Here is a 21,133-nt window from a genome sequence, read left to right on the forward strand (position 1 = left end):
CGCCAATGAAAAGGTTCTCTGAGTGATGGTTGCCAGCCGGGTTCTGGCTGGTTGGACTCAGCATCCCTCAGAGGACTTAAGGAGCAGATTATATGGGAAAAGGCAAACCTACAGGTAACCTAGACCCAAACTGTGTAGGGTTTTAAAAGTGACTTGGTTGTGGAGAGATAATTGCAATATAACCTGCCTGAAGGTGGCTACACCACGTTTGCTACTCTTGATGTGTTCCATGCCTGTTGTCATTAAATTTTATATACAGTGCTCCCTCGCTAATTTACGGTTCGGGTTCTGCGGATTCGCTATTTCGTGGATTTTCCCATTTGGCCCGCCCTCCCCTCACAGGCACAAAAGGACTCAGTTTGAGGCATGTGACTCAGCCTGCGCTTCCTCCTCAGCCACCTGCAGGCCGCGCCAGTAGGCTCTGCCTGCTCCTCATCGCCTCAGGAAAAACAAGAAATACAGTACAGTATGTTAAAAGAGGGAGGGAGGGGGGCTATACTTATTGAAATTGCTGGCAGGCCTGGAACCTATCCCCTGTGAAAAGTGAGGGCACACTGTATTGCAAACCAGAACAAAAAAAGTGTGGTGTTAGGAAACAATTATTCCTTTTTGCAAGTAAAGAGGAGATTTAGAGAGAAAATCACTTGACCCTGACAACCATTGATTTTTTTTTCACTTCATGAAAAGTGGGTGGGACCCGAAAGGTATTTCTTCCTTTCACCAGAAAGCTGTTGTTTTTCTAGTCTTTCTAAAGAATGGTAGGGGAACAATAATGAATACAGTGATTAAACAAATCTTTAATCTCAAATAACTTCTAAAATGTATATAAAGTGGTTAACCTTTGTTTTGCAAAGGGAAACTCTGGGTATCTCCATAGTTACATTGATATAAGAATTTTACAGAGCACAAGAATTCACTTGGCAAGTGCTTTGAAGCTTCACATGCTTTCCAATTCATTAAAAACTTCATACTTGTCAAGAAAACTATAAATTCCTTGGTAAGGTAGTTTAAAAATCTGTTCCATGTTCTATGGCACTTTTTCCCCCCAGATTTACAAACACAGGAAGTGACTGTGTAGTGATTTCAGCTAGAACCGCAGCTAAGAGACACGTGCCCAGTGAGCATCTACTAAACCAGATCAGTCAGGATAGAGAAACACACTCCTCAGATTGAAAGCAACACAGTCAGAGATTTAATATGATTCAGTCAAAAAATATGCAAGTACAAACATTTTGCTTCAAAAGGTACAAGAATAAACTCACAGAGAGATACATTACATCTTATACAGTTCCGACAGCTATTCAGATTTCCCGCCCCCTCCCCTAATTGGCTGGAAAAGAGGCAGATTGGGAGCCACGCCGGGATTGGCTGGGAGTTCCCTTGATGCCACAACCTGCAGGAGGAGATTCCCATGGCAGGGAGGTTGGTCAGTTCAAAGAACCAATCTATTTCAGAGACACCCCCAGGAAGGCACAATCCATGAGGAAATAATGGTATAGACATGCTGATAAGTCTCTGATTAATTCAAGTGTCTCATTCCGTGTGAAACAAAGGTGCAAGACCAAAAGACAAAGGTGATGATTGTAGACAATCAAGAGCTTGGCTGCTGGCATAGAGAGTTAATGAATTCATAATTACTAAGCCCCCCTCCTCCACGGGAGCGGCAGACTCTCAGCCTCAAGTTAAATTAACAAACACCCTGAGTTGTTGACAAAGAGGAGCATTTGTCTATACACACATACAAAGATGCTGATAGCTATCTGGATTAGGAAATAGCTGGAGGGATCTTGGCCATCATCTTCTTTCCCAAGGGATTATGTAAATTAGGATATGGAGAGTTTCATTTTGATACATATATTAGAAATAGTTTATACACTGGAATTGGCATAGCACATTGTACATAAAAGATACAAGTTATACAAAGTCATCAAGTGAATACATTTTATTAAAGGGTTAGAATTTATAGAGTTTATGTGGGTACAGCTGCTGCTGTTACATCTGTTCTAGAACCTCTAGTCTAGTCCTTGGGTATTTCACAACTCTAGGTCTATGTAAAATGTTTTAAGAAAAAAGAAAATATTATTTGTTTGAAGTCTCTTGGTAAAGTATAAATTGGGGGGGGGGGGGCATGGCTCAACAACAACTGTGAGTTCACCTTGCTCGGCCCAGGTGGTTCCATCAACCTTGGTTTGCAAGTCTTGAGCACGAGGGACTACAAAATTTCAATGTCCAGTCAAGCTCAATATAAGAAAGAACAGGTTACTTACCTGCAGCAGTGGCTCTTAGAGTAGTCTTGTAAACCCTGAGCAATGACATAATTTCTGACCATGGACCTTCCAGCTCTGCCAATGAGGAATGTTTGTAGGTATGCCATGACTCTGTAAGAAATGAAACCTTAGAGAAGGGGAAAGTAGTTTGGAGGAAAGAATTTGCACTTCTCACTGTGTACATAGAGACAATACTCCAAGCAGGCACTGATATTTTGTTTTTAAACCGGCTTCCTTGTATTGCTCAGTCTTTTTTATTTTCAAGGTTTCAAGTCAGTACACATATGAGGAGGGTTTTTGTTGTTTGAATGATAGGAGTGTTTCATTAGAATACCAGTTTCTAAGTAATTATCCCTCTCAACATCCAGCTCAATTGGTTCTTTTATTTACTATTGAAAATGACTTTCATGAAGAACATGTACATGGTGCTGATATTCATTGGGGTTACTATACCGCTTCTATTTTCAAATAGCATTTATCCCTATTCAGTACATTCCCACATCCTTTGTTATAAGTAGAGAAAAAGGAACACAAAGGAAACTGGATGCAAAGCCTTTATCAAGCCAATTACCATCTCCCTGTTTTACCAAATATTCCCATGGAAGCCCTGCTAAAGTTAATGCGTGCAAGCATTGAAATTGCAATTTGTGGCAAGTGCCTCTGCTGAGAACAGTTAGTATTGACTGCCCTTCCACCTGGAGAAGCTGTGCTGTTGAAAGCCTGCTTGGCAAGGAGCTTCAGGCCTTGTGAAACACTACAGACAAATAGCTTATTGTTCAGTTGCTCATGGTAGAAATTTACAGTGGGTTTCACACAATAGCTAAATGTATACTCAATTAAGACAGGTTTGCAGTAAGAGTAAGGTGTTACAAATAAGGGCTTTTTTCTATGAGCCAAAAACAGATTCAAGTTCATGAATCCAAAATTGGCTCATAAGGAAATAAAATATAGGATGAGACTGTTGTTAAAAAGTGATGGCCATCTGGCCACAAATAAATGCTAAGCAGCTTTAAACCTCCAAACTGTTAATCTCAAAGGTTGGACAAATGTTTTCTCTGCCTTTTATGACCACCTTACAATGCTCATCAAGCCGTTCTTCCCTGGTTCGACATTATGTTGCAGCAAGTCCTTTTGTATAAGCAGAGGATGCTCTGAATTAGAGCATTATTCAAATGAGCCATGTTTTCAGTATTAGTGAGGGGAGGCTTTGAAACATATTTTAGACATGTTTGTATGTTTCCAGGAATATCATGAACTTATCTTCAAAGCAACCTGAACAAATTAGAGTCCATGAGAATTGGAGTGTTAGAATGAAATGCTGTCTTCCTAAAAACAACTACTACTTTTGGGTTTCATTTCTCTGAAATCAAACAAGATAAGGGAGATAAATGGTTGACCGTTCTACTTTATAATCAAAAGACTGGACATATGGTATTTTGTTGGACCTCTTTAGTTACTATGTTTCTGAGAATGCCTTGTACATTTGTAAGGATTAGTGGTGCAAGACCCCACAAGAGTGGGAAAAAATGCCTCACATTTTGATAACACACACCAATATACTTCGTTCTATTCATCAGATTCTCAGCCTCAGCCATGGCAATGCATGCCTGTGAATCTTCCTTTACAGTTATTGGCATTTCATACTTTTCGCCAATGTCTTGCCACAATTATCTTGCCCACTGTAGTTCACCTACTACTTCTGATAATGCTGCAAATTTTGCTTCAGTCATGTTTAGAGCAACACAGCTCTGTTTCCTGGATCTCCACCAGTGTGTTTTATTATTAGTCTTTAACCTTCTCTGCTGAGGAGGTGACTCACCAAACTACAAATCCCAGAATTCCATAGCATTAGGCCATGACAGTTAAAATGGTTGTCAAACTTTATTAATTCTGTAGTGTAGATGCACCCTAAGGTGTAGTGTAGATGCACTGCTTTAGACAGCATAATTCTCTCAATTATGTCTTATAGTTGGGAAGATCAGCAGTCTGAAGTGATGCTGTCCAGAATTCTACTAACTAAATGTTGCATAACATGTGTAGCTAGATACCTAAACGACGGATATCAGAATTTGCACAGATGTATTTCTTCTGTCTGTGTTTGTGTGTGTGTGTGTTTGAAAGTGGCAGTTTTGGTTAATCATAGATCCAGATGTTGTTAGTAACTATTTTTAAAGACTCTATGATTATTTTTATTGTCAGTGTTCATTCCTGGCAACATATAATTAGTGAATATTACCTCCTAGAAATGGCAGTGCAGATCTTTCCAATGTGCTCATTTTGTTTTTGTTTTTTTGTTTTTTTAACTTTTGTCTGCAGATATGTAGTCAGTTCCATTGTCAAGCTCTTACTTCTATCCTTTGATGGATTTTTTTTCAACGGCTTTCTCCAAACTGAAGTATGCCATTGAAGAAACTAATTTGCTGGTGTCATGCAATAATCATTCATGTTCATTTTAAAGAGAGATTATCTACTCTGTTTTCCATTATTTCGGAGTTTAGGAGATTAGGCCATATTAGTTTCATTGGTATGGTTGGTTTAATTAAATTTACAAAGTCACATACACCAGTGATTGTGTGATCCAAATAGAGTGGGCTGATGGAATGTTTTTCTTTAGAACGTCTGTTTTTTTCATTTGCACACTTCAATTGAGCAAAGATGTGGGCAATTTTTGAAAATAAGAAATCTCTGACAGAATATAAGATTATGCAGAAAGTAAATGCGTAGCTGATTATTTTGTTAATGTGTTAACTTTCTGCACCCACTGATTTGGGCATAATGCTAAACAACGATGGCATATTGCCAGGACTGAACCTGGATTCTGTTAATATGTGTGTCCTCTCCATGCCTAGTGATCACAAGGTATTCAGAAGACTTTGCTTCAATTTTAATTATGGTTACTGTCAACACAGCCAACCTTAGAGTAGAGTCATTCAACATAGTTAACATTATTTAGGATTTAACTAACATAATAGTGTGTAATTTAAAACTGAAAGAGAAACTTCTAGTTTTTTGGGCAGTATATGAGCACAGTGCAAAACTAGGCTTATGATCTTGAACCATGCTTTAGCATTACACCTGAATGTAGCCTTTGTCTTATTAATTTGTGACAGTGTCTGTCACACTAAGGATGCATGAACAATTAACCTTGTACTTCTGCTTTTGTAGGGAAAAAAATCCTATATCCACCTTGCCTTGAAAAACACAAAAGAGTTAGCTTTCGCACGATTTCTGACTGTAGAAAAGAATAATGAAAAAAATATTTGCAAATGTGATATATTCTCATGACATAGGACCTTGTCATACTTGAACATCTATCCACTTTAAATCCTGTGGCTGCCTCCTGCAGATTTCTGGGGTTGGTAGTTTAGTGAGGCTCAGGTCCTCTCTGGCTGAGCATTTTAAAGATTCTTCACTAAACTACAAACCCCACAATTCTGCAGGAGGCAGCAACTGGAGTTTGCTACCTCCTGCAGAATTACAGCATCTAACATGAATAGATGCTGTAGTGCAGGGGCTCTCAAATGTTTTCAGTTGTGGAACCCTTTTTGAAGCAAAAGTTTCTCATGGAGCCCCAAGATATGTTTACATGTTATATTATATTATATTTAATGTATATATATCAGACATGGGCCGGACCTGTGGCAGATGGATGGAGAGTGTTTGTGTGAACTAATTCGCACAATCCAAAAAAAAAGACAGAACAATAGATAAGGTAAAGGTTTTCCCCTGATATTCAGTTTAGTCGTGTCCGACTCTGGGGGTTGTTTCTCATCTCAATTTCTTTTTCTTTTCTTTTTTAAATAAAATTTTATTAATTTTCTTAAAATACATCACTACCTCAGTACATTACATATTCTTCTATTCCATACATAATTCATTGCATCAACAATATATGTACATGTATCTTGTATGTTGTTTTATTCACCTCTGTGCCCACCTCCCTCCGAGCCATTTCAATTTGCATTCTCTTTCCAAAATACCATTTCTTCTTGTGGAGGTAATTTCCCATTTACTTCTTTTAAACCATTATCAATAAATTTTCCCCAAACCTCGTCAAAGTCATTTTTCTTCCATACCCCTTTCTTAACTCTTAACCTACAAGTCAACTTATCATTTATTGCTAATTTCCATAGTTCTTTGTACCATTCTTCTATTTGTATATTTATTTTACCTTTCCAGTTCCTTGCTATCAACAACCTTGCTGTGGTTAGCATGTTATTTATTGCATCCTTCTCTGTTTTTTTCAATTTCTTAACATTATATAATGACAACAATGCAATACTTGCGCTTTTTCCTATCTTCATATCCATTATAGTTTCTATTTCTCTAAATACTTTCCCCCAAAATACGTTTACATATTTACATTGCCACCACATATGTATGTATGTGCCCACTTCCTGGCAACCTCTCCAACAATTTTTTGTGGCGTTCTTATTGATGTTTGCTATCTTTACTGGTGTTAAATACCATTTCCAAACCAATTTATAATAATTTTCTTTAACACGTATCGATAAATTCGTTAAATGTCTTTGATCCCATAACTGTATCCAATCCACTTCCCCTATCTTAGTCCCTAGATCTTCTTCCCATATCTCTCTTAATATTGCATCCTTTATTTTTTTTCCCCCTTAATTGCAATTATTATCTTGTATATTTTGCTAGTTATTCCTTTCATTTTGTGGCCTTCTCCCATTGCTCTTTCCTTTTGTGTCATTTGTTCAAATTGTGTAAGTTTGCCTCCTTCCCTATTACTTTTTTCCAATTCTTGAACCATTGCTCTAACTGTAAGCAATGGAACCATGAGAGTTTAGTATCTCTAAATTCTTTCAGTATAGTTTCTTTCTTCATATCCACCTTTATCCATTCTCCAATTTTGTCTATATTCTTTTCTCTTAGTTTTTCATCCAAAATATTCTTTAGGTTTTTTGGGAATTTCCTATCCATTATTATTGGTGTTAATGTTGAACTTTCTGACAATAATATTTTCTTATCTCTATTCCAAATTTCTAGCACATTTCTCAACATTGGGGTTTTTACTCCCTTAATTTCTTTCCTTTTTAAATCTTTGAAAAATATGTTCCAAATTTTTTCCTCTGCTTCTTCCGAATCTTCCTCCAACCATTCCAAATCCTCCTTATTTATCATCCCTTCTATAACTAATCTCATCCTATTTGCTTCGTAGTATTTTTTAATATTGGAGAGTGCTAGACCTCCTTCCTTCTGTGATTTATACCACAGTTATTTATTTAACCTATTTTTCTTGTTACCATTGCAATATTTATTAATCATTTGTTGCCATTTACTTAATTCCTCTTCTGAAATTTGTAGTGGTACCATTCTAAATATAACATTTATCCTTGGAAGAATTTTCATTTTGACTAACGCTATCCTTCCGAACCATGATAATTTAATATTTTCATATTCTAGTAATTTCTTTTGAATTGCTTTCCTTAAAGTTGTAACGTTTACCTCTTCCATTTCATGTAGATCCTTGGTTATAGTTACTCCTAAGTATTTTATTTTGTTCTTGATCTTTATTTTCATTTTAGCTTGTTTCATAAAGTCTTCTTCCTTTTTTGTATAGTTAAGTAACATCATTTCTGATTTATTCCAATTGATTTGTAAACCTGTTATTTTAACAAATATCTCTAAATGTAATTTTATTCTATCCATATTGGCACACATATTCTTAATTATCAATAGCGTATCGTCTGCGAATAAATTAACTTTTTGTTTTGTTGTTGTTCTAACCCCTTCTAATTCTCATCTTTTCTTATTACATTTGAAAGTAATTCTATTGCTATGGCAAACAGTATTGGCGACAAAGGGCAGTCTTGTCTTGTTCCCCTCGTTACCTTTATTTCTCTTGTCACTCCATCGTTTATGGTTACTATCGCTGTATTGTTTGAATAAAATTGTTCTATCAATCCTTTCATTTTATTCCCTATTCTGAATTTATTCATAATTGTTTTTAATGTTCTCCATTCCACACAATCAAATGCCTTGAATAGGTCCAGAGCTAATATCCCTACTTTTGTTTTTTCATATTGAGATACCCAAACTTTATTTATTACTCACCCTATTAAATTTGGCATTTCCCTCCCTTTCACGAAACCACACTGATCAGTCTTTATATATTTATACATACAATTATTCATTCTTTTCGCACAATCCAAAAAAAAAGACAGAACAATAGATAAGGTAAAGGTTTTCCCCTGATATTAAGTTTAGTCGTGTCCGACTCTGGGGGTTGTTTCTCATTTCCATTTCTAAGCTGAAGAGCCGGCATTATCCATAAACACCTCCTAGGTCATGTGACCGGCATGACTGCATGGAGCACCGTTACCTTCCAGAGTGGTACCTATTGATCTACTCACATTTGCATATTTCCGAACTGCTAAGTTGGCAGAAGTGGGAGCTAACAGCAGGAGCTCCACGGATTTGAACTGCCAACCTTTTGGTCAGCAAGTTCAGTAACGTAACAGTTTAATCCGCTGCGCCACCGGGGGCTCTGCAAGAACAATACTATATTTAAAATGAAGAACAATTTTAACCAATATAAACATGACCCCAAAGTCATTCAGTCCAACCCCCTTCTGCCATACAGGAAAGGCACAAATCTAAGCACCCAAACAGATGGCCACCCATCCTTTGTAATCACAATATCATCATCATCATCAACAACAACAGAAACCCCAGAGGCCATCCAGTCCAACCCCCTTCTGCCATGCAGGAAAAACACAATCAAAGCACCCCCTCAATGGTGGGAGGAAAAAGGGTTTTGAAAGCAAAGAAAGCGGAGGGAGAGGGGAAGAGTCTGGGTGGCAAGGAGAAGAGTCTGGGCAGTAAGGGAGGCAAGGGAGAAATGCTCTGTGCCACAAAAGGATGCTGATGCTGTTTTTGGCAGCTTAAAAGTTTAATTTCCCTGCAATTCACAGGAGGAGGAAAGAGGAGGAGGCGGGAAGCAACATAGCACCATGGAGCCCCTCACTATCATCTGCAAAGTTCTAAGGGCTCCACAGAGCACAGTTTGAGAATCCCCTGCTCTAGTGTGATGAAGTCTATAGTAATCTGGAAGGGGAACAATATTTGCACATGTGATGCTGTATTTTCATGGCATGATGTTCCATATTTCTACTTTGTATTTTCTAGTAACTATCAATGAGGGCCTATCCATGAAAATTTGGTACTTTTTAAAGTTTACTTTAAATTTTATTAATGTGAAACCAGCCTAATCTATAATGTAAATAGATAAATATTACTAATCTGAGGCAAGAGAGTTTGATAACACTGTATTATCATAAGCATGAGACATGAGAGAAGCCTTCCACAAGGATGGTAAAAACATTAAACATCCGGGCGTCCCTTGGGCAACGTCCTTGCAAACGGCCAATTCTCTCACACCAGAAGCGACTTGCAGTTTCTCAAGTCACTCCTGACACACAAAAAATCTTAAGCATCTATGATCAATTCTAGTATTTAATAAACCCTCATTTAATGCAAAGCTCTATAAACTCTTATTACATTTTTTAAATCTTAATGTTTGTCAATATTGCCTGTTGAAGTGCAATAAAGAGGCAATGAGAGCTGCAAATATAATCTGCGCCTTATGGAGTGTTCTCCTTTTCCTCATTCCAGAACTGTGCTGTGTACCTCATTTGTTTGGCCACACAACCACTAAAGCTCTCTCTACTCCCCAAGAAGAAATAAAGAAGTATCTGGTTAAATGTGCTAGCCATTTCGGAATCATTCTTTAGGTTTGTGAAAGTCAATAAGAGAATATTAACACTATGCCAGGTGTATCTTATCTACATTAGGATTAAAACAATTAAATTGAGTCAATTTATGCTCAGAGCAAATCTCCAGTGCTATACTGAATTCTAATAACCTCATGTGTATGCGCTATATTTTAGCTGTATTAAAGTGTTTGTTAGACAAGAGATTATAAAAAGAGGCATATGTGAGGTAGCTATGTATCCACTCTTTGTTCATAAAAGTGGGGGTCTGTCTGAGTAGACAGTCAGTGGGTCTACTCAGTGGATATGAGATAAATAGGTTTCTTTTTGTCTGTTAATCTGATTTTTAAAGTGTCAGTTGGAAGTAAAGACTGAGACGATATTAAGAGGTATTATGCATCACATATGTTCTTGGTTTAACTGCTTTGAATTTGTTTGAAATCAGAAACGGATAATATAATTCTGTCTGTAAACTGAGAACCTTCAAGGGATGTGGTGGCTTTAATATCTGATATGGGTAGAAAAGATAGAAATTGTAATAAATAAGAAGAAATCAGATTACCATTGGAATAAAATGAAGATCAAATCAAGAATCCAAAAGAGCATTATGGATCTTGACTATTGTGAGAACACCTGCAGACCTCTAGCAAACAAGAGTACATTAAGAGTTTGATGCTGCATATAATGGGTTTCTGGCCTTATATGACAATTTGATAGTAGCCCAACAAAAAAAAACCTTCTGGGTGTCTTGGTTTTTGTCTGTTCTTGGGATTATTTGGGGTGCTTATTCAGAAAATTGCATTGGATGGACCACATCAGCTCTAGCTTTTTAAATATGATTATCAGGATTTTCTATGGGCAAGCAGATGGTGACTGGTACATGTCATATGTTCTGCATCTCAAGAACTGGAACTGATAGGGGAAAAGTGGTGCCATTTATGGAATCAGCAGGTCAAATATACCCAGAAACAGAGATAACATTTGAGGACTAAAATGTGTATAGGCCAGTGTAATAAATTGGCAAGCCTGTACGGTCATTTGAGAACAGTTTGTGGATCCTAGAACTTTATGCATTATTAGATAATATAGGGACATGAGGATGTGAAAATGGCTGCTCACTTTGCTTATCCATGATCTAGATTCTACAAAGAGAATGATACTATATTATGTGAACCTTTTTGTGTAGTGAATTAGAAATTGTGGCAATTTGAGTCTTTCCAACTCTTTGGCTCTTTATGAGGTTCCAATCTGTCTTCAGAAATAGTCTATGGCAAGCTACTTTATAAGTTTTTAATGTGATATCTGTTTTACAATACATTCAGAGGGTCACATAGTTAGCAGCTCTTGCTTATGCTCATTATAATTGAATGGCTTTCGCATTTTTCTAATATATTGCCTTTGTGCATATAAATATACTGTTTCAGAAATATAGCACATACTTGGTTCAATTAAAATTGTCTCAGTAAAATGATCTTTTGGAGTAATGCAGTTTTACATAGTAACATACCAATCTCTAACTTTATGTAATCTATAAAATAGTAGTTAATTGAAAGCAAAAAGTGAAACAATATTTTTTTCCAATATTTAAAAAGACAGGTTTAAAAGTGTGGAGGCAAAAGCTTAGCAAGATTTTGCAAGCTGGGAAGAGGGATCAGGGAGGATTTCAGGAATGGAGCATCAGTGAATTGCATATATCTTTATATTCATCTTTGGGAGATAGCTGCACAATTGCTTCTTGGTCTATGCAATCAGATTGTAGATTGAATTGAATCTATTGGCCTATGGATGTGTTTTCCCCCATGTGGCATTTTTACACCTTTTGGAGGTCACATCTTTTGTTATTTAACTCAATTATTCAGAAAAGGATGCATGCATAAAATTGTATTTTTGTTTGCACATAGGATGATACTAAACTTGTTTTGTTAGTGCAAGTGATATTATATTTGATCATTACTACATTTTAAAATGACAATATGTTGTATCTCCCACCCTTTACTCTTTATCAAAGCTGGACAACGCAGATGAGCAAGCAGCCCAGATCAGACGTGAACTTGATGGACGCCTCCAAGTGGCTGAACAAATGGCAAAAGTAAGCTTGGCTTATTTCCAGCTTGAAGGAATGGGCTATTTCTGTATATGTTTAGGGTTCCGTCCTATATGTTTTTACCTGAGAATTAATTTCCAGTGAATTCAGTAAGTCTGACTTCAGAGCAGGGTTTCCCCTTATCTATATAGCCCTACTCAGATACTTTATAATCTACAAATAAAAGAACAAGGAGAGGAATGCAATAGTCCTACCATCCCACCACAACCATTGTTGCTCTTAATGTGGGAAATTTGAAGAGGGGTATTTCTGTTATATGTGGATGGTGTTCACACAGTCTGGGACCCTGAAAGATTACGGATTGCATGCACAGAGATTGAGGAAGTTCATTTATTTATACATGGAGAGTAACAATGAATTGTACTTAGGCTGATACTTGTAGCACATTAACTTTTTCAACAACATTAACTTTTTAAATCTTGCAGTTCAAGTATATTTGGAGAGTAACAGTGAATACTTATTTTCATTTGTTACCTCTGTGAATAACTTATGGTAATTGAAGGGTTTTTTTTCAGTTTGGGCAATTTTTTGTATTTTAAAAAACAATTAAAGGTTAGTAGTCAACATAATTGCCATATTTACTTGAGCATAATATGCCATTGGATGTAATGTGACCCTTGGTTTTGAAAGTGTGCATTACCAAAAAAAAAAAAAAGGATTTATTGTAAATGTAATACAAGGCAGTGGTTTCTGTGATAAGGCTGTGGGAAGATCCCCCCACTCCCCGGTCAGGCTTGGTAGGAAGCCAGTAATGGTCACAGAAATGCTGGTGGGGAGCCTCATTCCTCTTTATCTGGCCTCCCAATCAGCCACCGCTGCCTCTCCTTCCTCTGTCCCCAGCTGGGATCTCTTGCCCAACAGCATGGACAGGTGATTCTAATGCGCCATTGAATCTAATGCACACTTCAATTTTAGCCATGTAATTTAGCCAAAAAAGGGTTGCCTTGGTGCCACCAGAAATTATAAAAAACTTGAATGACCACAAGATAACTAAATATCCGTTATCATACATGTGAGTGTTTCATTAGGTCTTAAAGCATACTGTCATTTTATGTAAAAGTATACAGTTAACTTACATTCTGAATTTTCTAAAATATTTGCAAGGAAAGAATATTTCCAAAGTTCATAGCAAAAGAAATGGAGCAAATGTATATAGAAGAATTGCGCTCTTCGGTGAATTTGCTAATGGCCAATTTGGAAAGTCTTCCAGTATCTAAAGGAGGCCCAGAATTTAAACTGCAGAAGTTAAAGCGGTGTCAGAACTCTGCATTCTTGGACATAGGTGATGAGAATGAAGTCCAGCTATCAAAATCAGATGTGGTGTTGTCATTCACATTAGAGGTAGGTATACATATTGTGCAATACTGGCTGACAATTTAAATTAATCTTGGATATTATGTCTATTTGTTATTGCATAGTTCTGTGGCTATTTTCAGAATGTATAAACAAATAATTTTTATATAGATATTGAATCAATTGGCCGAACTTTTTAAGGCTCTCCAGCAAAGAAGTGCAAATGTATGTAAACCACGGTTTTTCAAGGCCTGGAGACTTTTTGCCTCATCTTGACATCCCTTCCATTGGGTGTTACCAGCCATGGTTGCCTTACCTTTTGAAAAGTGCAGTAATAATTCTAACAACCAAAAAAAAAAAAAAAAAAGGATGCTCTTTTAGATCTTTTTGAATTTCTGCATCTTAGTTGCTTGTCTTCTTACTTGAGCTCTTTGGGGGAGCTGACATACAGTCTTTCCTAAGAATGCTGAATCAGATTGCAAGTAGAGGTTCATGTTCGTTGGAAAGCTAGTTGTTAAAAAATCTGATTAGTAAGGGGTCCATAAGTTTGGTTGTCACTGTGAGTTTGTTTTTCTCTTTTGACATGTATGACAGACTGTAAACCTTATCAGCTTGGGACTGAGGAGGAAAACAACATGTTTATGTAATCCTTATAGACTGCAAATGTTATTTCTTTCATTTACAAGTTCCATAGAATCACAGCCAGAATGTAGTCCAAAAAGGAACTTTTCCAAACTCTAGAATAACTATACTGAATTCTGGAAATGCTTGACATATTTCTGAAGTACAGTGTACTGGTTCTGGAGAGGTGGAGAGGAGAATAATTAACCAGACGTTGAGCTGCATTTTCGAGGCATATCTTGACTTAGCCTGTTTGTTTTTTCCAGCAAGAAATATAACTTCTTCTTTTTCTACTGAATCTCTTTTGGTTAGTAATTTTTTAAAAATGGATATGATTAGTTTAATGGTTTTTCCCTGGTTTGCTCAGATTTTACATTATATCTTTTGACTGTTTTTGTCAAATCTCGCCATCAAGGCTGTTCCATTTCTTCATAGATTTTGATTTCCTTAATAAAACATAATGTAATTATCTGATTCACAATGTCCTATACCTATTCACTTTAGCTCATTTACCCCAAACATGTCTGGCTCTTCTATACTCATCCAACTAGCCCACTAGTTAAGAAGGGAAACAAAATTTAGGGGGCAATACTGATTCTTTTGGAATTACCTTGTTCATGCTGATGTAGCCTAGGTGCTGTAAATAAATGCAGAGCTTTCTTACTCTTATCTGTGGTCTGGAGTTGAATGTTTCACATGCAACCTTAGACTTGTGTGGCACATTAAGCTGGGTGATGGTGGTGAGGAGAAGCAGGTGGGCTAATGCTTCTCTACATAAGACAAAGTGAAAGAAGAAGATCCCACTGTCTTCATAATGCTGTCCAAAAAGCTGGCTCTGCTGTCCCTCAACACCAACCAGAATTTGCACTATTAGGACAGGGCAATCTCAATGGCTGTGAAACACATCTTTTCAACATCAGAGGAAACAAGGAATAGTGGAATTGAATGGCCAGCAGAAGAATTGGCGAGGCTTGTTTTGTGTTTTTTCCCACCTAGAAAGCCAGTATTAAAGAATTGAAGGATAATACTTTTGAGAAAATTTAAGAACTTACTGAGGTACTTCTGCTGTTACGAGAGAGAAAGAGAGAGAAAGGGGTGTGTGTGTGGGGGGGGGGGGATATTTGAATATCTGAAGACACATTTCAGTCCTTCTTTTGCTGACATGCCATTTAGTATACGGCCTGAGAATCATGTTATTAAGTGAATAATATAATGTGAGGGCTGCCTACTTGAAATTAATGTTGAAAATACAATTGTTGTGCTTTGCTATATTCCTCTCAATACAATCCACAGTATGCTTTTTATATAACTGTTATGTGGTTATGGCTTATTTGAACCAGTTGTGATAGGGAAGGTGTATGTTTATCTGGTTTTGGGTTTTGTCCTACTAGTTCTCGTATTTTAGGAGGTCCTTTAAATTTTAGTAGCATAGTATCTTTATCAGAAACTGAATAGTGTACTGTGAATAGGAGTGAGTTGAATAACAATAGTAAAATAGAAAATAATTGCTTAAGGTAGCAAGGATGTTCATTCTTGCCATCTCAATTCTTGTTAGTATAAGATACTTACTTTGGAATGGTCACAATTCTTCAGTCATTTTTTAATGAGAGTCTACATGATGTTATTATCAGATGATTGTTCTCCTACGGTTTCCCTATACAGGCAGTCCTCGAGTTACAAGCATGCGACTTACAAACAACTCATAGTTAAGAATGGGGGTGATGCAACAGGAAGTGAGAGAAATCTACCCCTCGAAGGGAAATTCACTCCTGAAAGAGTAGTCATGGGGAAAGAGTGTCTCAGCTGAATCTGTATCCCCAATCCTTGTTTCCATAACAAGCCATTTTTTTCAAAATCCAATCATCACAGAGACAGAAAGTGAGGTGACATCTTCTGAACAGGGGCACAGACAGCAAAACAAACACCACAGGGGTTTACCCTTCCCTATGCTATCCAAAGCTTGTGTGTGTGTATGTGTATGCCTTTTCTGACTTACATACAAATGCACCTTAGGAACAAACTTGCAGAACCTATCTTGTTCACAACTTGGGGAATACCTGTTCTTATTCTTTCTATTTGCAAACTCCAGCAAATTAAGTGTAAACAAGAAATAGGAAGCTTTCCTCCTGTTATGTTTTCTTTTATGAGGCATAGTCTGGTGCTTATTGTGATGGGTACTGTGTGTCTTCACAACTTACCATAGCTTGACTGATTTGTGTTATTTTACCATAGTTTTGTGTCTTTTGATTTGAGTTGAACATCCTTCGCATATATTTACAAACATTTCTTGAAGTACAGTATTTGCACAGTAATGCATACACCAAAATGGCTTGCCTATAAAAAGAATTAAAGATAAATCATTATGGTTTATGGGATTATTTCCTGAAAAAAAAGATACTTGTAGAATTGCTTCCAAAATCTTGATACTGTATCCAGACTCAATCCTTTTCCCACCCTCATAGCGAAGCCATTCCATACTCACAAAACACAGCTCCATGTGGAGTTTAGAGCAGAAGGGCAATGGTAGAGTAACACTAGGAGCAGCCATTTAGGAATTACTTCCAGACAAATAACTTTATCAAGACTGGGAAGAAATTATTTCCAGACCCCTTACCCCCAATATATTAATTCTGATAGATGCTGAATTGCTGGCAAATAAGCTAAAAAAACCAAAGTTTTCTGCAAAACTTTGAAAAATAACAACAATTCCCTTGAGAAACGTTGTCTGAGAAGTTTGTTTGTTTTCTGTCTCCAGTTTCTTAAATGGCAGTCTGTAATAACACTGCCAATTTCCAGTGGGAAATCTAGGCAGTATGTACATTTCAATTGCAAAAGGGTAAGTACTGGAAGATTAGAAGCAGTAATGTCTACCTCGTATTAATACTCTGATTTGGTCATAGAGAAATGTGAGGAAGAATGAGCTAGAGTTTAGATTACTGTTTTCATGGCAGCAATTTCCACTCCTGAAAAGCCAAGCCACTATTCAATGTGTTGTATTTTTATATTTTCTGTATTCAATGCAATGGAGATGGAGTTTTGTGTAACCAAGTATTTACATGAAGGAAGAATTGCATACTAACACTATTGATGTAGTTGTATGGAGAAATGTATGCTATTGCAGTCCATCTCTGGTTGGTTGTATTAATCTGGGCCCAACTATGATAATCATTCTCTATGTTTTTGACTTTGAAAATGCAGCTTTTTTTTTTTTACCTCTGACAGCACCTCCATACTGTCTTTAGTAATGCCAAAGATGTCAAAGACAGAACGCCACCAGATAAAGTTCAACACAGTTTATTAAAGTTACAGAACTAAAAAGTGCCCGTATGAAACAAGGGCTAGGCAAACACTTGCCTTTAGTGAAAAAGATACACAAAAAAGACTCCGCTGATACTAAAAGTGGTTCAAAAGATAAACCGGATTAAACAGGAGTTTAATCCGGGTTAAACAGAAAATGCTTACTTCAGCCCGGCAATTTAAACAAACAAAAGTTGATAAACAAGGATTCAAAGAAACATAAATAGCTGGCAGCAGATTCCTCTCTGCTACTCGAAAGCTGCGAATGAGTAACTAAGGTTGTTACTCCTCCGTGCAGCAAACGGAATCCGGATCCAGGCACTTCAATCAGGGTAGCAACGGTCAACAGGGTCCCAGTCCGGTCCGAGGTCGAAAGCCAGGTGCAGATGTCTTTGGTTCACCAATTCCACCGAAAGCCACAGAAGGGGTAGTCCGAGGTCGTAGTCAGTCAGTCAGTCCAGCGTCAATCCAGAATAGGCAATTAATGTCCGTCAAGAAGACGACGGAGGTCCAAGCTAATAAGATTAAACACAGGTTGCACAACAAAAGCCCACACAGTTCCTCCCGCCGTCTATGCCCAGTGTCCTTGGTAACTTACGTATTCAGCAAACGAAACACACCCGTCTTCAGGAAATTTATTTATTTTATTTATTTATTTATTTATTTCCAACATTTATATCCCGCCCTTCTCACCCGAAGGGACTCAGGGCGGCGTACAAAATTGGCAACAATTCGATGCCTATACATAATTAAAACAGCTATAAAAAACCAATAAAACAATTAAAACAATATAAAAAATATAAAAACATATGATTAAAATCCATTCCTCCAAAATCCTCGTGCTGTAGCCGTAAATCAGTCTGGGTCGTCATTATCGTTTAATCTTCAAAAGCCTGGGCACATAGCCATGTTTTCAGGGCTTTTCTAAAACTCAAAAGGGTTGGGGCTTGCCGTATTTCTCTGGGGAGGGTGTTCCACAGCCGGGGAGCCACCACCGAGAAGGCCCTGTCCCTCGTCCCCACCAGCCAACAAGAGCCCAAGCGTTCCCAACAAGAGCCCAATTCCCAACAAGAGCCCAAGCGTTCGTCCAGATTACCTTGCCCAACGCAATTAGCCCTGGATTCTAAACCCCATTTTATGCCAGTTACAACTCCTCATCGCTGTCAGCTGTTACCCTAATTCCAGGTGCCTCATCATCATCATCCTCATCAGAGCTAACACACCTTTGACTACGCCCCACAGCATCCCCAGCTGTGGATCCTGTTCCATCCCTCCAACTCGACCACGGGTCCGATCCTGCAACCCACCAGTCGCCTCCCATACTAGCATTGCCGGTGACACCCAAATCCTCCCTCACACGAGTCCATTCCATGTCATCCTCCTCTGAGCTAACCACCTCTTCCTCCATTCCCTCGGTAAAACCCTCAAAGGAGTCTTCGTCTGTTGGTTCTGCAAATAAGTCCCGCAGCCGTTTCCTTTCTCGCTCCTCAAGAGAGTCTGACTCTCAAGGAGTCTTACGACCATGTCTCCCAGTATCGGAGCCATAAGGCTCAACCATAACAAAAGATCTCCTTCACTACTCTCAAGCAAGCATTCTTGAAATCAAAATGGATTGTGCAGATGTGACAGCTCATGAATACACATCTCTATGATTTCGATATTGTTTTAATTACAATAAAGCCCCAGTATCTATGGAGAATATGTTCCTGAACTTACATTAGAAAGTGGAACTGTGGATTATTTATTTTGTGTCAAAAGTATTGCATGATAAATAAGTTTAAAAGTGATGAAATAAAGGAATCACAAGCAGCTAAATAGTTTTAAGCCAAAAGCGGGCAATAGCGACCACATTGTCCTTAGCTTTAAACAACAACTCCTCCGTACATGAGGCAGGGCATTGTGGGCAAGCATACATATGCGGAGTTGTTTGTTCTGCTCCACAGTCACACAAGGTGGAGGATTCCTCCAGGTAGTGCCATCTTGCCAAGTTGTCTTTTGATCTGCCCACTCCGCTTCTAAATCCAATTGAAATTAACATCTGCTAGAAGTTACTATGGTGTCTTGCCGGATGACCTAGAAAATTCCTAGAAAGGTATCCTCTTAAAGAATTCTCTAGATCCTCCAGCAAGACTGTGGTAACTTCCAGTGGACGCAAACTATAGGATTGCCTGAAAGACCTAGAAAATTCCTAGAGGTCCAGTTAATTGAATGTGAAACTGCGGGTATGTGTCCTGTGGGAAGTTTTAATATTGCAATGTTGGGAGATAAGTCTCTGTTGCAAATTAAATCTACTTGGAAATAGCCTATGCAGTGTTAGGTAATGCCTAGGAATGCTTCCAAACAAATATTTCCCAGCATTCACAGTTAAAGGGCAGCATGCAGTTATTGTATTTTTTCTTAACCAATTTTCTGTGATAAAGAGGAACAGATGGGAGAAACAATGAGGAGATTCAATAGGGCTGCAGATTGAAGACAATATTAGCTGAACCTTTCATAAATTTCATAAATGAGGCATTGTGATTGCACAATAAAATATCATCTAAAAATAACCTATGAGTAAGTGATTGAGGTGAGATGTGCTCTAATCTGCTTCCTGTACAATTAAATAACTGTATTTTATATTCCTTAACTTTCTTAACACTACAGGAAGTAATCCTTAACAACAATTAAATAATAAAAAGAGACTAGCTTTAAATCTGTATATTTATGTATTTATTCACATGCTCTTGTTTCTGAGGCTTTAAAGAGAAACAATATTTTGTACACAATATTATGATTTCAAGTTGAAGTAGGCACCCAGAGTAATTCAGCTCCCTATAGCTACATCGTGTGAAAGCGATGATGTGAAGGGGTTGATCGTTAAATTGCCATTTTGCTTAAGGTCATAGAATCCTTTTATATGAATATTTCTCCATAAAAGTATAATGGATGTTTATGCCTTAAAGCAGAAATGCTTGACTGTATAAATATGTTTGACTGCCTGAAAACAAACAAACCTCAGCATAATTGATATTTGGAATAAAATGTTATACATTGACTGTAATGCAGGTACTTCAATAGTCAGAAGGCTTCTTCATACAATGTTTATAGTCTTTCTTGATTATAAGCTTTGGCTTTGATCCCTAGGTGCTGTGCATCCACCAAACAATATTCCATGCTGACAAATAAAAACAGTTTTAGTCATTTGTTGAATGGGACTGAAAGCAGCCCTTGTTCATCCCCAGATAACTGTCAAACCTGATGCAATTTCATTGATAGGGAACAAATGTGCACCCAGTATGGCACAGATCACACTGGCTAGATTGTTTTATCTTTTTGAAACCCAATACTTTGCGGAACGTGGGCAATGATTTGCACACATCTATTTCTGAATTTGAGGCATACATACTTCGTTGCTGACTGCCATCAAGTTGACTGACTTATGGTGACTCTGTGAATAAGAGGCCTCCAAGCCATTCCCTCATCAACAGCCCTGTTCGGGTCTTGCACACTCAAGGCCTTTTCTTCTCTGATCGATTCTATCCATCTGGAATATGGTCATCTTCTTTTCCTTCTACTTTCTATCTTTCCAAGCATTACTGTCCTTTCTTGTGAGTCCTGTTCTCTCATGATATGGCCAAAGTACAGCAGTTTCAGTTTACTTCACTAGTCATTCCACTTCTTTGCTATTTTCTGTTGGTTGTGTGGTGTAGTCTGCGTGTCTCAGGTTGTTGATGTCCCTTCCTCTAGTGTTTGTGCCTTCATCTTCTGGGCCCAATCCTGCTTTATGCATGATGTATTCAGTGTACAGGTTAAACAGGTGATAAAATGCAGCC

General features: G+C 37.7%; 1 protein-coding gene across 11 annotated transcripts in view; it reads left to right on the plus strand.

Annotated features, from left to right (window-relative positions):
* The window catches only part of cadps2 (calcium dependent secretion activator 2), a 307,122-nt gene that overhangs the window by 108,770 nt on the left and 177,219 nt on the right, over positions 1–21,133 (plus strand). For all 11 annotated transcript variants that reach the window (XM_062982339.1, XM_062982340.1, XM_062982338.1 and 8 more), the window contains exons 4-5: positions 12,012–12,092; positions 13,212–13,448. In XM_062982339.1, coding sequence (XP_062838409.1) covers positions 12,012–12,092; positions 13,212–13,448 — 318 coding nt within the window. The remainder of the gene's footprint in view (positions 1–12,011; positions 12,093–13,211; positions 13,449–21,133) is intronic.

This window comes from Anolis carolinensis, chromosome 5 (genome assembly GCF_035594765.1).
Source record: "Anolis carolinensis isolate JA03-04 chromosome 5, rAnoCar3.1.pri, whole genome shotgun sequence".
NCBI lineage: Eukaryota > Metazoa > Chordata > Lepidosauria > Squamata > Dactyloidae > Anolis > Anolis carolinensis.